Source organism: Pituophis catenifer, unplaced genomic scaffold (assembly GCF_029215685.1).
Source record: "Pituophis catenifer annectens isolate HBS135680 unplaced genomic scaffold, rPitCat1.0.hap2 SCAF_3, whole genome shotgun sequence".
NCBI lineage: Eukaryota > Metazoa > Chordata > Lepidosauria > Squamata > Colubridae > Pituophis > Pituophis catenifer.
This window is the reverse complement of record NW_027256883.1, coordinates 56,421,871-56,437,450: the sequence shown is the minus strand read 5'-3', so window position 1 is coordinate 56,437,450 and position 15,580 is coordinate 56,421,871. Positions and strand designations below refer to the sequence as shown.

The 15,580-nt window shown below is 36.9% G+C and overlaps 1 protein-coding gene across 1 annotated transcript in view; it reads left to right on the top strand.

The window, feature by feature from the left end:
- The window catches only part of LOC139315910 (cadherin-19-like), a 68,981-nt gene that overhangs the window by 8,544 nt on the left and 44,857 nt on the right, over nt 1-15,580 (top strand). Inside the window, exon 2 of the mRNA XM_070942412.1 lies at nt 15,025-15,252. Within this exon, the coding sequence (XP_070798513.1) occupies nt 15,055-15,252 (198 nt within the window). The 5' untranslated portion in view covers nt 15,025-15,054. The remainder of the gene's footprint in view (nt 1-15,024; nt 15,253-15,580) is intronic.

The window sequence follows — 15,580 nt, the reverse complement described above, 5'->3', positions numbered from 1 at the left end:
TTATAACTGACATTAAAAAAATTCCTAATCACCAACTTGGTATAAAAATTTGTCCAGCTTAAAAACTTCTGCTGTATTGCGGGAATTATTTGCTTAGGAAATGTACTGAGGGTACTATTATATGAACATATTATACTAAGTTAATTACCATCAATGCTTTTACTATGCTTATGTTGCTTTTAATACCTTATAGTCAAGCTGATAGTCTTCTATTAAGGGGTAAAAACATAGCTTTTCTTGAAGGCTTTGGGCTAGGAAATTCTAAGTCTGCTTTGGAGGCTGTTGATAATGTGTGTGTGTGTGTGTGTGTGTGTGCGCGCTGTTGTTGTTCCTAAATCCTAAAATCAAGCAGCCTTTACAGAAGGTACTGTATACGGGCCCAACACCACAAGACCAGAATCAGCAACACCATAGGATCAGAAACAGCAGTCCACTTTCACCTAGAAGAAAAAGGATACTATTCTGTGGATCATAATGTTCACCTTTTGGACACCAAAGACAGATGGTCTGGGAAAGGAATTTATTTATGTTAAAGAGGAAAATCTTTAGAGTGGTGTGATGGCCTAGACGTGGAGCGCTTGCCTCACAATCAGGAGGCTGTGAGTTCAATCCTAGGTAGAGACAGATTTCTCTCTCTCTTTCTGGGCATGATGAGATTATATCTGCTGAACATAACTCCGCATTGGCTACAGGAAGGGCATCCGGCCAGTAACCACTCAGCTCCATTCAGTTACCCAGACTCCATCCCACAAGGGATTATGGGGTTGTTAAAAGATGATGATGATGAAAGAGGAAAATCCTTCCATCAATAGAGGTGCAGCAGTGATGGTTTGGACCAGTTCACAAGAACCAGTAGTAAAACCGGCGGGAGGCCCCGCCCACCACCCTGGATGTCATCATCAATGATCTGCAGATGCACAGAAGCATGCGCGTGCATGATCCCATTGTGAACCGGTAGTAAAAGTAAGTAGAACCCACCCCTGAGGTGGAGGCCTCAGACACAACTTGTCTCCCATTTTTTTATGATGCCCTTGCATCAATCCCCAGAAAGATCGAGACCACTTCAAAAGTCCACTAGGGAGGTTACACTTAATGAACCCAAGGGGCCTAACAAGCTTATATAAGCAAGGAAATTAAATTACCCTAGAGGACATATACAAGATCCCTCTAATCAACTTGGTCAAACTGAAGAAGCTATTTGGATAAGCAGCAAAACATTTCAAACCAAAAAGAATATAGACTCCAGTTGCCATGACTCAACATCCAGAGCTACTTGAATGGTTCATTAGAAGCAAATGATGGGTGCGGGTGATTTCCTGACTGTGCTTGGAGACTTTTCTAGTGACCTGGAAGGCAGTGCTAGCACAAAATTGCTCCTGAGTGCTTTTTTTTCCCCAGTTGCTTATTCTAAAATAGAGGCAATCCTTGATTTACAACAGTAAAGGTTCAAAGTTACAACAGCACTGAAAAAAGTGATTTATAATTATTTTTTCACACTTACAACTATTGTAGCATCCCTATGGTCAGGTGATCACTGTTTGCCACGTTCTGACAAGCAAAGTCGATGGGGAAACTAGATTCACTTAACAATGATGATGCAGCTTTTTAAAGAATAACTCATTTCCTTTTCAGTAGCCGTACCAAGGACAATGCTTGGAGGAGCTGTTATGGCATGTTTGTGAAATTGTTTGCATATATAAAGTTTCCTGTTCATTTAGATACCAGTTGGACAAATTTAATGTGATAATGCAGTTGCCTCTGGTAATGTTATCTGACCTTGATGAACTGAATAAGACACTCAGTTCCATAAACTCAATCACTCGTGGGCCCTCCTATTCCTTCAGGCAATTAGAAAGAGTGTGAATGGATGGATCTGAGATCTTTTTTGAGGGAGATTGAGGTCAACTCTTTTTTTTGAAAAAGACATCTCTCATTCCAGCCATCTTCTGCTCTATCTGTAACTGTCATTTTCTGGGAAAAGTTGTTGATAAAGTGGTGATGATGGCATTGATCACAAAGATTCCTAAAGGAAGTAAATTATCTGGATGTCTTCCCATCACCCAATCCATCCACCTGTTCTGTCATCAATCAATCATAAGCAATCAAAAATAAAATGACGTTTAAAAAAAATGTAAAGAAACCCATATGTACATATCCTTCAGTAGAATTCAAGGTCGTTTGTTTATGGGTAATGACAGCTGCTATGCAAAATTTTATCAAATTATATCTAATAAACATTTTTGTGTGGATAAACGAATATTACCATAAAATTCATCAGGCTGAGCTGGGTCATGTAATAATGAAAGAAAGATGAAATTCTGCCTGTCATTATAAATCATGTGAAGTATCACATAAAGAATGGGCTCAACAGGATCAGAATCACAGGGACAAGTTTGTCAAATTATGGTCTTTACTAAATTTCCCCCACCAAATTACTGAATGTTAAACCTAATTCTAAAGAGCAAAAGTTAGAATGGTAAAGTAAATGAAGTAAAATTACATAGCTAGCCAGTTGCTATCTATGATGTTTTAGTTGTTCTCTGATGTGCTTGAAGTTCAGATATCTAAAAACTTTTCTCTGATACTTTCTTAATCCAGATAAATTCTAAAACATATATAAAATCCATAGATACATTTTATAATAGGCCATATTATGAGAGTTTACCAAAATTGCTTAAGACCATGGTGACTGAAATTGACTGAATAGGGCAAGAAGATTTAGTCCTATGGGGAAATAACACATTTAAGCCAATAATTAAATATTAAAAGACACACTTTTCCCTCAGTCTTTGCTTGTCCAATCCATACTATTTCTTTAAATGTGTGAAACTGATTTTAGGAACTTTGTGTGTATTTCTTTCTCCCCCCCCTCCCCCCATTTACTTGTAATTAGGGCTGGGGAAGAACCCTAGAGCAGCTGAGCTACGGTAGCAAATTATTTCAGAAATGTAGAGATGTGTTTTCTGTCTTTCCAACAGAATAATTGTACAATTATTGGAAAGTTTCTTTGAGCACTAGAACCAGAAATTTAATGTGTCTTTTTGATGACAGTGAATCCTGATATATTATTCTAAGGCATTTAAAATTCTTCATCTGCAGCAGACTCTTGCCCTTCTCTTATCCAGTTCAGCTTCTTTCATTTATTGGCCAAAGCCATCATTCTGAGGATTAATATTACCAGCTAGTTTCCCTGCATTATTGTACTAAGTTTCTGAGGGCTTGTTTAAGATCAACCAGAGTGAACTGCATAATATCTGTATCATCTCCCTGAAACAAAGGGAAATATTCACATCTGCTATGTTTGGAAAGTGGAGGTTTGAATCAGGGGTGGGTTCTAAATTTTTTTACTACCGGTTCTGTGGGCGTGGGTTATTTTGTGGGTGTGGTTTGATGGTCATGTGACAATTCTTTAGGATTTAGCAGAGGTACTGGTCTATCAGGCTTTTAACTGCTTGCAGAGCTGTACCGGTCTACCCATTTGTTTTTGGAGGCACCGGTCTACCTGTTAAATACCTGTTAAACACTACCACCACACTGCCTTTTAACACTGATCAGCTGTAGGGCAGCCCTTTGAAGCCCCGCGGCAAGAGTTTAAACAGTTTTTTTTCCTTCTAGTCAATCAGCTGGGACTCAGAAGGCAGTGAATAGATTGGGGACGGGGCCAAATAAAAGGTAAGAATAATGTGGGGGGGGGGTGGGAGGGCCCAGCTTACGAAAAAAGAGAACCGGTTCAGTGACATCATATCATCACCGTTACCGGCTCGGCCGAACTGGGCCGAACCGGGAGGAACCCACCACTGGTTTGAATCTAAAAACAATTGCAAGAAGGTTCATATATACTTTGAGTAGGGAAGAAACAAAATGCAACTCTAAGGCCATAATATACATTTGATAAGATGAATTTTATGGGATACAGTTTTATATAGTTTTTTTTTCCCCAAGAACAGATTTGAAATTAAGGCAAACATTGATTTAAAAACAGAAAGTCATGTATATAGACAATTTAGGATTTATCACTGTACAGATAATGAGTGTACATGAAAGCAACAGATTATTCTGGAAGAAGACCTTTGTTGGCATTTCTGGTATAGATGTACATTTTTTTTCTTTGTGGTGGGGACTCTTAGATATCTCAGAAACTTTTGAGTTAATCAACCATGGTATCTCACTGGACAATCAGCAGAATTTATGGTAGTTCCACCCCTATTTTGGTAGATATTTCTAATACGTAGTTAGGAAAAGAGATGTAGTCAAATCCACAAGATTTAGCCTTTTCTCTCTGCTATTTAGCATTAACATAAAATTGCTAGGAGAGTTTATTTCATTTCATTTCATTGTTTGTTTGTTTACATAGCTACCCATCACATATATGTGACTCTGGGTGGCTCATGATTATTCTTTGGTTGTTGCAGTAGATATCACTAGCATGCTGTCCTATGCCAAGCCAAAGATGCTCTGAAAACCCTAACCTGATATCTGAGTGTATGAGAGTCTGAATAGGTAGAAACAAACTCAAGTATAATCGTAGAAATGTGGAACTGCTATTTGTACAGCAATTTATTGGTTTAGAGATGGTTCTATAATAAATTTTAAATGATAAGGACCTTTCTCTTGAAACAGCAAGTCCACAGCTGAAGTTTCTCCTGGATCAACCTGTATGTAGGTGGTCTTTACCCTGTTGTCACTGGTGCATCCATTGCAGCCTTATCTGAACTCAAAGCCCAATATAACTCTTACCTTCATCACTACACAATTAAATTATTCTACAATATTCTACATGGAGTAGTGTGACCCAGAAACTTCAGTTGGTACAAAATGCATGGGCCTGGTTACTAGCAGGTACAAACCTATACCACAGTGGAATATATATTATCTGATTCCTACACTGATTTCTAATAAGATTCCAAGTCCAGGTTAAAATGCCAGTTTTCACTTATGTTACCTGGCTCCAAGGTATTTCAGATTCCATCCCTCCAAGTACCCAGCCCATGTGTGCATGTATAGAGAATAGCATAGAGCCTTTTCCCTGCATCAAATCATATTAGCCCCCATTTTGTAGAACATCCACTGTCTTGAGCTTTACTGGTATTTCACATGGTAGTAAAGATCATTTTATTTAACCAGCCATTTGGCAGGCTTTTTTTGTGATTTCTATTGACTTTGGTATTGAATACCTTATTTATTTATATAAATAAAATTAATTATTTATTTATATTTATATTACTAAGTTTGGAGATAAGTGATTTCTGTATTTTTAATGTTATTATTGGAAACTACATCCCAAAAATTGTATGAGCTGGGAAATAGCAGGTGTTGTAAACTAAGGAGATAAATAATATACAACTTGATGAATAAGTCAATAACTGTCTGGGTGCACATAGAATGCTAGATGGTAAACCAGTGTTTACAAACTAAAGGATATTCCCACCAGATCTTACTTGGCTGGCAGATATAAGTGGGAAAAGAGGTATCAGATATTTGAATCTTAAACTGAATGTGGCTTTTTTTTTGCCACTATTCCTATTCAGAAATAGGTGAATCAGCTGGAAAAAAACTACCATTTATGAGTCCTCCAATTCTGTTTTTTTATTAGTTTATAATATAAAATACAAAAATACAAAAGGAAATAGCGGGAAAGTAAGGGAGGAAAAAGGGAAGGGAAAAGTGTAGGGCAAAGGGGAAAAAGAAAGAAACGGAATTGTCATCTTATATCCTTTGGTGCAGTAGAATGAGATAATAGCATCAAATCTCTCTCTCTCTCTCTTTTTTTTTTTTTTACTTTTACATGGTAATATAAACTAGCCTTTTCTATAATAACAAACGTTGACAAAATACATATCATTTTGTGTAATTTTGTTTCAGTGCTGGCCAAAGACAAAAGGCAAGCCTACCTCTCTCACTCTGATTCAGATTCTGACCATCAATCTCTTTTTCTTTTTATGTCTAGTCTTTAGTCCAATTTCTGAAAAAATAAAGCTTGAACTGATTATGACTTAAGGTAGACTAAGGTAGACTAAACATCTCATAATTATTTCCCAAAACATACAGCAAAAGTCCTAAATTCCAAATTCAACTGGTCCCTTAATTCATTTTTTAAATTAAAGTCTTATTTAGTTTTTTGCCATTTATTTCAAATTCTTAAGCTTATAGTTATTTTTTCTTTTATACCAGAATAAAGGTAAACTCACCGGATGGTTTCCAAACCTGGTGTTTTGATAATCTCTATTAATCTTGAGATAGATAAACAAATGATTTCTGAAACCAATTGAAAAGTGAGGTTAGTGAAAGTGTTCTTTGAAATGCTCCACCATGATTGAGACTATGATGGTTTCCCTTCATCTCCCAGTGCTCAAACCAGGGGTGAAATGCTCCCGGTTTGGACCGGCTTGGGTGAGTAGGTAGCGATGGGCAGTTCAGAGAACTGGTAGCAAAAATCCCTGTCCCCGCCCCCCATGCCCAGATGAGCCGCGCAATCATCAGAGCCTTTTTTTTTCTTTAAAATGGCTCTGAGGAACCAAGCTCTGACGATCCCAGCTCAGTTGCCTGCTAATCAGTAAAAGAAAAAAACTTTTTTCCTTTTAAATGGCTCTGATGATTTGCTAATCAGTAGCAAAAATCCCTCTCCCTCCACCCCTCAGCTTGCTTACCTTAGCTGCTGGCCTTACTGTAATCCCTGCAATCTATTGCATCAGCAAGCAACTGAATCTCCCTGCTTGCAATCAAGCAGGCAGGGAGTTGTGGACTTCAACTCCCAGAATTCTTCAGCCAGCAAAGCAAAGCTGGCTGAGGAATTCTGGGAGTTGAAGTCTACAAGTCTTAAAGTTGCCAAGGCTGGAGACCCCTGTTCTATTGGGTAAGTTTTTTCCTCCTTTGGGAGCTTTAAAAAATAGTTAATTGGGGTTTTTGTTAGTTGTACTTTTTTTAGACCTAGCCATTTAAAGTTTAGGAAGTTTTAAATTTAGCTGATTTTATATAAAAATAAAAATAAATAAAAATAAAATAATATTTGTGCAGCTTTCTGAGATTTAGTGTGTTTCTATAGTGTTTCACTCTAACTACACAAACACACAAAATCTCACAAAGCTGTATGTGGAATTTGGTTTTTGGGGCTTTTTGTGGCTGTGTAAGGTTCCTGCTTGTTGCAGGGGCCATTTTGGGTCTAGCACAGCTGCTTTTACATTGTGGGTGAGCCAGTTGTGTTGTGTTGTGTTGTGTGTGTGTAAAGTTTGAAAGTTGTTTTTTGGGGCTTTTTGTGGCTGTGTGAGGTTGCAGGGGCCATTTTGGGTCTAGCACAGCTGCTTTTATATTGTGGATGAGCCAGTTGTGTTGTGTTGTGTTTTGTAGGTTTAAAAAGGGCAAAGAAGTGACCTTGACTTGGCCACGCCCACCTGACCAACAAGCCACGCCCTCCCAGTCACCTTACCACCAAGCCCCGCCCACTAATTAAGCCACGCCCACAGAACTGGTAGCAAAAAAATTTTAGATTTCACCCCTGGCTCAAACCCATAGGAAACCATTGTGCTGCTGTTTCTTCTTAGGAGCAGCCATCTGGAGCACAAGTGGCCATAGCCCATCCTCTCCTTATCTAGTGAGGTTCTATGGGATTGGTCTATTTACCAGTCTTTTGATCATGGTCACAGGAAGGCTATTGCTTAACGCATTGTAAGCCGCCCTGAGTCTCCGGAGAAGGGCGACATATAAATCAAATTAAAAAAAAAAAAAAGAGCTAGAACTCATGATGTCCCAGTTTCTTTGTGTTCAAATATTTGAATGAAACAAATTAAGTTTTATTAAATAATTAAAATATAAGTACATTTTCACTAGAACCTATTTTGTATGAAAACTGCAAATATACACTCTCAGCTTTACTGGCTGAGGAATTCTGGGAGTTGAAGTCCACAAGTCTTAAAGTTACCAAGGTTGGAGACCCCTGGTGTAGAGGAATAAACACTCCCCAATCAGAAACAAGCTCCCTTCTGAGACTGGGATCTTTGCTACCAAAAACTAGCATAAACTTAGACTTGTTGGGTTCTGACCATTTTTCCAGACATAGGATCTATAAACAAGGTCCTCCTTTTTTTTCACTCTACTTTCTTGAGGAATACCAATCATGGCAATGATTTCACCAGCAAATACCTGTAAGAATTTCAGCCCTTTAAAGCTGTCACTGAATGATAAATCAAATTATTTTACTGAGGAATTTTTGTTAATAACAATCGGTTTGTGTGTCTGTGCAAAGATGAACGGGCAATTCTATATTTAGGACACCGTGAGGACAATTAACCATTGGAATAGCTTGCCATTAGAAGTTATAGGAGCTTCATCCCTGGAGGTTTTTTTTTTTTTTTTTTTTTACAAAAGACTGGATAGTCACTTGTCTGAAATAGTATAGGGTCTCCTGCTTCAGCAGGGGGTTGGACTAGAAGACCTCCAAGGTCCTTTCCAGCTCTAGTCTGATTGATTGAAATAATCTCAAATCTCAGAGGTATCTGTAGAATTAGCTATACTTGTGAACTTTTCAGATGATCTGAGTTATTTAATGTGCAATAAGCTTTTTCTACTATATCTATGGCATCCAGGACATCATACTTTAAGAAAATTTGGCAGCATTTTGATTTTAATTGCCTTGAAAAGGTAATATTTATAATAGGGTAAACTGAGTTTTAAAATGTATTATTTTTGGAGATGTTACACAAATATTTATCCATCAAGTATTTATCTGATATTTGCATTTAAAAATGGTATATAAGATAGTTAACAACGAAGATAAAATAAAATTAAGAGCGGAACTTGTCAGTTAAAAAATGTAATTTGTCTAACAGACAAATTAGTTTAAAATTCAATATCTTGTGGGGCACTGGGGCAAGACAAATGAGGCTGGGCCAGCTGCTGTGATGGAGCAGGAATAGAGTTAGATTTGTTTCCTGTATTTGCTTTAGAATTGTCCTTCTGATAGTGATGGAATATTTAAAAATGACTTTTCCCAGACATCCCCAGGCAGCTGCATATGGGAGAAAATCAGTTCGATCCAAGAATCTGATTTTTTTTTCAGGTCATAACCAAAGGTTTAATTATGCTCAAAGATGGGATGAAAGCCAATGAAGCTATTGTCACATAAAACATCTCTATAAGATGATCAAACAACTGTTCTGTGAATATTCAGCATGCATTTATTCATTGGTTTATTTATTTGCCTCAGTCATCAAACTCACTTTAGGCAGCTTACATACTAGAGTTAAAATATCAGCATAAAGACAATAAAAGAAGAACATTAACCAAATAGAAAAAAATAAATAGAGAGCATCACAAGGATGAATCTCACTTAACTGTAATAATAATAATAATAATAATAAAAAACTAGCTCTTTTATGTGTGAAAAATGATCCTTTAATAATTACTGATTAGCATGAAGCATGCTCGGGCTGTATGTTGGTGACAGGTTGAGATATGTTTGTTTAGTTCTCCAATTCCTCAGTGTGCAATGAAAGAATCTGTTTGAATTCTTAACATGAAGTAGGCTATGCATATTCATATTCGGCAACAAATAAAATTCATGGAAATCTGTCAGAAAAACAAATATAGGTAACTGAATTTCTGAAAATACTTTTTTGGGAGGTAAACAAAATAATTTCCATACGTTACAACCTAGAATCTTATAGTGGGTGATTTAATTTCCAAGATTAGTTTGCACAGTACATGTTCCTAGTCACAAGTCAAAATAATCCACTCAGTGCAGCTAGTAAGAAGTATAACTGTATGTTTGTTTATAGCTCTATGTTTATGAACATCAGGAAACTTCACAATCAGGTGAAACACAGGCAAAGGCAGGGAGAACAATGAAGAACAGGCAACAAATTATATTATCTCTATATAAAGGAACACAGAACTTTCCAGAAGCATTGAAATTAATACTATGGATAATTAACAGGGACAGTTACTTTAGTTGTTCCACCTTTAAGTATTTTTTTGTACAGTATGTAATGGTGGCAGAACATATGTAGAAAGTAGAATACAGGCAGGGGTGAAATCTAGCAGGTTCTGACAGGTTCTGGAAAATCGGTAGCAGAAATTTTGAGCAGTTCGGAAAACCAGTAGCAGAAATTTTGAGTAGTTTGGAGAACCGGCAAATATCACCTCTGGCCCCAGAGTGGAGTGGAGATTTTGCAGTATCCTTCTCTTGGTGTGGGGTGGGAATGGAGATTTTGCAGTATCTTTCCCCTGCCATGCCCACCAAGCCACGCCCACCAAGCCACACCATGCCCACCAAGCCACACCCACAAAACCAGTAGTAAAAAAAAATGGATTTCACCACTGAACAGGTAATCCTCTATCATCAATCTTACACCATTAAAATAGCAGTATATCTCCCTTGGTAGGAAAGAAGATATAGCCAGAAAAATTATAATTTCTTTTGTTTAGGCCCTTTCCTAAATTTGCCTGAATTAATTTCTTGACAGGCCATGGACTGCATGCTTCTGTATCTAATAGCAATTAAATTCATGAAAATCTGTTGGATACAGCAACCTAACTTTTTGAAATACACTTTCATATAGCAAACCTACTTCCATGTCTAATAACAAAGGAGTTTAAGTGTGCTGAAAACCACTGGGACCACCATGTCCAGTTTATGCCCGTAATCTTTCGATTTTGATTTTCAGATGTTGATACTTATGATCTTCTCCAATTCTTTGCCTTTTATTCTACTGTCTCCTGGTATTGCCATATCAAATTGTCACCATTTCTTCTTTTTCAACCACAGTTATATCTGGGGTGTTATGGGCCAATAATTTATCAATCTGACAATAAAGTGAGATGCTTCTTATAAAAAGGGGACATAACTTCTATAGACTTATTAAACTGATAAATATATCAGTAGAATGTGTCATCAATGTATTAACAAGCTTCTCTTTATAATATTCTGTTCTATACATAGTAAGATAACAATTGAAATGCATTAGGCAAAAGAACTGTTGTCAGAAATGGAAGATTATCAGTTAATTTACAGCTGAAAAGTAATATATATATACTGTATATATTTTTATCAATCCGGAACTGATTTTTTAAGCGTGACACCTGTCTAATTTGCTGGGAAAAAATGAAGTTATTTCATTTGTGAGGTAGGTGAAAATGATGATATATTGAATGGTGCTTGTTAGTCAGGTCTGATAATGTTTCTTTTATTACCGAGTTCAGTGAAAGTTGAACTATATGGCATTTGAATAATAGGGAATATAGAAAGTGTCTCGGACAAATAATTTATCATCCTATGTAAAGTGATGTACAAAATTTGGGGAGGAAGTCTATAATTCTAGCCATCCTAAAATCTCAATAAAAAAAATGTCCTTACCTATTTTTCTGATGAATAACGTGCATGTTAATAGAGGCTCCAGTGGAAAATTCCATTATCATCCAGTATGTGTTCTGAAACTGGTTTCTATTGTTGTATATAAAACTCTGGGTGTGTTAGTTGCAGAGTTTAGAGGCTAGGATTTTTTTTAAGGATCTGGACCGCCATGCATCTCTTGATAGACAGTCCTTTATTCAGTGGTGGGTTTCAAATTTTTTTACTACTGGTTCTATGGGTGTGGCTTGGTGGGTGTGGCATGGCTTGGTGGGTGTGGTTTGGTGGGCATGGCAGGGGAAGGATACTGAAAAATCTCCATTCCCACCCCAATCCAGGGGAAGGTTACTGCAAAATCCCCATTTCTTCCCGATCAGCTGGGACTTGGGAGGCAGAGAATAGATGTGGGCCGGGGCCGGTCAGAATTTTTACTACCGATTCTCCAAACTACTCAAAATTTCCACTATCGGTTCTCTAGAACTGGTCAGAACCTGCTGAAACCCACCTCTGCTTTTATTTCAGAAAACTGTCCTTTAGATGTATTTATTTTTCAAAAACTCACTTTTGTCCTTTATTTTGGTGATTTAACATTTATTGTGTAAACTTAATGCACAGTTTTTCACATTGGTGAAGAAATATTGTTATAGAATTGTTTTTTTAAAAAATATTTTTTTTTAAAAAAAAAAATCTAGATATTTTTATTAGAATGTGCATTTTTGTAAAAAAATTCTTGGTTTTAGTTTAGGCCTAGGATCCAAGCAGGAGGAGAGATGGAAAAAGTTACTTTTTAAATTATGATTTAAGCATTTAGAAGTCCTTGCCCAAGCTATAGCAACATTCTATTGCTACAAGAGAAAATTCTCTTAAAGAAAGGGTTGTAAACTTCTTAACCATGATTCTTTATTTTTAACAGGTAAATGTGTTAGCTAATCTAGAACATAGTTTTAATAAAGTGAATGTGATAGTTTTATATGCACTCAAACATTAAAGCTTAACCCTAACTCTGTACTGAAAAGTTGTATATAAAAATGAAAGAAGAAATGCAAAATAAAGTACAGCTTTTTCTTACTAAAAAAACAAGAGAAAAAGACTAGTATTGATCTACCTGTTGCAACAAGAAGATTAGAATGTCATTTCTGTGGAAATACTTTATACTTTGCTAGGCTGCCTTTTGGCATTGCATACAATGTCTAGGAAATATGTGAAATATTAAATGTTTCATATTTTGATGACCCATTTTGGCATTCTGTAGATTGTCTAGGCCTGTGATGGCAGAGGTGGCACGTGGAGCCATATTGGTGGGCATGTGAGCTCAGCTCCGGCGCGCACTGATTTTCGGGCTTTGGGCCTACCAGAAGTAGGGAAACAGGCTGTTTCCTGCCTCCAGAGGGCCTGGGGGGTGGGGAAGGCCCATTTTTTGCTCTACCCAGGCTCCTAGCAAAAAACGGGCCTACCGGTCCCACTGGGCCATTGCCTGCCAAAAGCAGGGGGAGCACAGGGGGGGGTCATGCACGCATACGTGGGGTCGGGGCACATATAATTATGGGTGTGGGCACCCGTGTTTATGACCCTCCCCATGCTCTGCCCACTTTTGGCACGCAATGGCAAAAAGATTAGCCATCACTGGCCTAGGCATTTTATAAAATGCCTAATTTCATATATTAATGATAAAATATATAAATAAACATTTAAAGCCGTATCATTCATCTTCATAAAATAAAACCCATTAAAATCTATTAGGAAAAAAACATATATATATATATTTCTTGTGATTGAATGAGCCAATAATCTTTCTTTCTGCTTTTAAAAGTCTTGATGGTTATTCATTTTAATTAATGTCCCAAAAGCTGGTTGGTTGGTTTTTATTTTTTCTTTATTTTTTCTGGAATTCTTTTATAATTGTAACATATCTCTTCTGTAAGTCAAAGGTAAAAAAAAAAGTCCAAGTCACTCTTCTGAGTTGAAATCCACATATCCAAGTCATTCCTCTACTTCAAGGGTGTCAAACTCGTGGTGTCTCATTGGTGTCATGTGACGTATTATGACTTTTCCCCCCTTTGTTAAACTAGTGTGGGCGTGGCCAGCATGTGATGCATCCAGCCCGTGGGCCACAAGTTTGACACCCCTGCTCTACTTTAATATCTTTGTGTCCCTTGTAGCTATTAAAATATCACCTGGTTTCATTTGTAAGTCCTGTGTAACATCTTTGTCCATATCATTCCTGTAGTCTGTCATTTTTAAATCCTTATCCAAAACAGTCTGATTCTCAGATATATTGTCATCCACCTTTTCTTCTAAAGACACTTTTATAGTAGTAGACAGTCTTTAAAGAAAGTTCTAAGTACAGTACATTGTTGCCAAATAGTCTTGAATTCTTCCAGAATTAAAATACTTTTCTCCATTCTGTATCAATATACTACTTTGCCTTTAATTGTAATTTTTAATTCTTTCTGGTTACCTCTGGTGACCAGCCTTCAGGTCTCCTCTTATCATTTTTTTTTCTTCCTAATCCACCCCTTTTTCCCATGGAAAGATTTCTTGCAATTAAATTCAAAAGCTTCATATATTTTAATGAAATGTTAAATAACCCACAGGAAGGAGTTTCATAATTAGTTTCAAAGTCTTATTTCTATTTGCAACTTTCCAAACCCAACATTTTTGTCCTCCTTTTGGTTTTTTATATCAAAATAAAATATGTTTCTTTACGTTCTTAAATTTACACGAAACTTCGTTCACTGAGGATTGAAGGAGAATAACGTGGTGTAATGAAACCTGTCTTTCTGAAGGTTCTTAATATCTAAAAAGTAGCTAACAAGCCATTTCCACAATTGATTAAGTGAGCAACTGCGCAAACCCAGTGTCCATTTGATGGAGCCAAACTACAGCTTAGAGAAGATGATTTTCTCATAGATCCCAGAGCTCTGAAACTCACTGGAAGCCACTCTTTTTATGATCTTTTTGTGGGGATTTTTGTAAGGAGCACCTGTGAGAAATCTGGTCCACTTCTTGATCCAGACAGTTCAAGGAGCCAAGCCACTTTCCGACTCCTCTCTTCGCTGAAGCTGTCAGCTCCATACACTACAGAGCTATCTTCAGTCTGCCATTGTTTCCCTCGATGTCCTGCTAGGATAGTGTTTCTCAACCTTTGCAATTTTAAGAAGTATAGATTTCAAGTTTGAGAATTACCCAGACAGCATGTTTGGAGTTGGGAATCGATGCATCTTAAAGGCTGGAAAACCTTTCACTAAGAGAAAAAAAACAGAGCTACAAGTTCATATATACTATTGTAGGATTGATTAAAATTGACAAAAAGAAAGAAAGAAAGAAAGAAAGAAAGAAAGAAAGAAAGAAAGAAAGAAAGAAAGAAAGAAAGAAAGAAAGAAAGAAAAGGAAAAGAAATAGAAAAAAAAACACTTGTTGTTTTCTCCTTTAGGTGCTTATACCATATGGCTGAATATTTTTTTAGAATTGTTGTTAGGTTCCATAACAATAATGTTGAAGCTTAATTGGTCAGCTATGATAAAGATGATTTTCCTGTCTCTATCCTGTTTGTGGGTTTACATGTTTCTGAAAAACAAACATGGAATCAAAGATACTTTTCTTTAAAGGTGGTTTTTATCCGTTTGACACAGAAACAAGGTTTCTGCTCTAAGAGTTACCTTTTTCTTTCTTTCTTTCTGCAGATGCATATTGATTGAAAAGGATTTATCAGCATGTATTGCCAGAAATGGATTTCTTTTGCTTTGGCCCTCGTTCACGTGGGGCCATGTCTTCCCTGCATGCACAATTGTAATACTAAGAACAAGGAACAAGGTTTGATGAGATCTCAGAGTGTGAAACATAGCCATGTTCGGAGCTTGCTGGTTGCACAGGAAGAAATGATGTCAACACTTCCTTTGAAATCAGGCCAGGTATGGTAACTCTTCTGAAAGGAGATTAGCAAGAGACCAAGGTGTTGATTGGTATCTGGCTGCTTGACTAAGCTTTCCTTTAATCCGGTCTGGTGAGAAAGAATTTTTCTTGAAACTTTCTTGTGTTATATTGTATATGTAGCAATATACAATGATCTATAAAAGACATAGAAGCACAGAAGCATTCGCTACTATTTTCCTAAAGGTTCTCATTTAAATGAATCAGGAGAAATTCTGTATCTGCTTTTATTTAGGCATAGGAATCTGGTGGAGTGGGACATCAGGCAGCAAAACCAATTAGATTATCTAATGCAGAGGTCTTCAAACT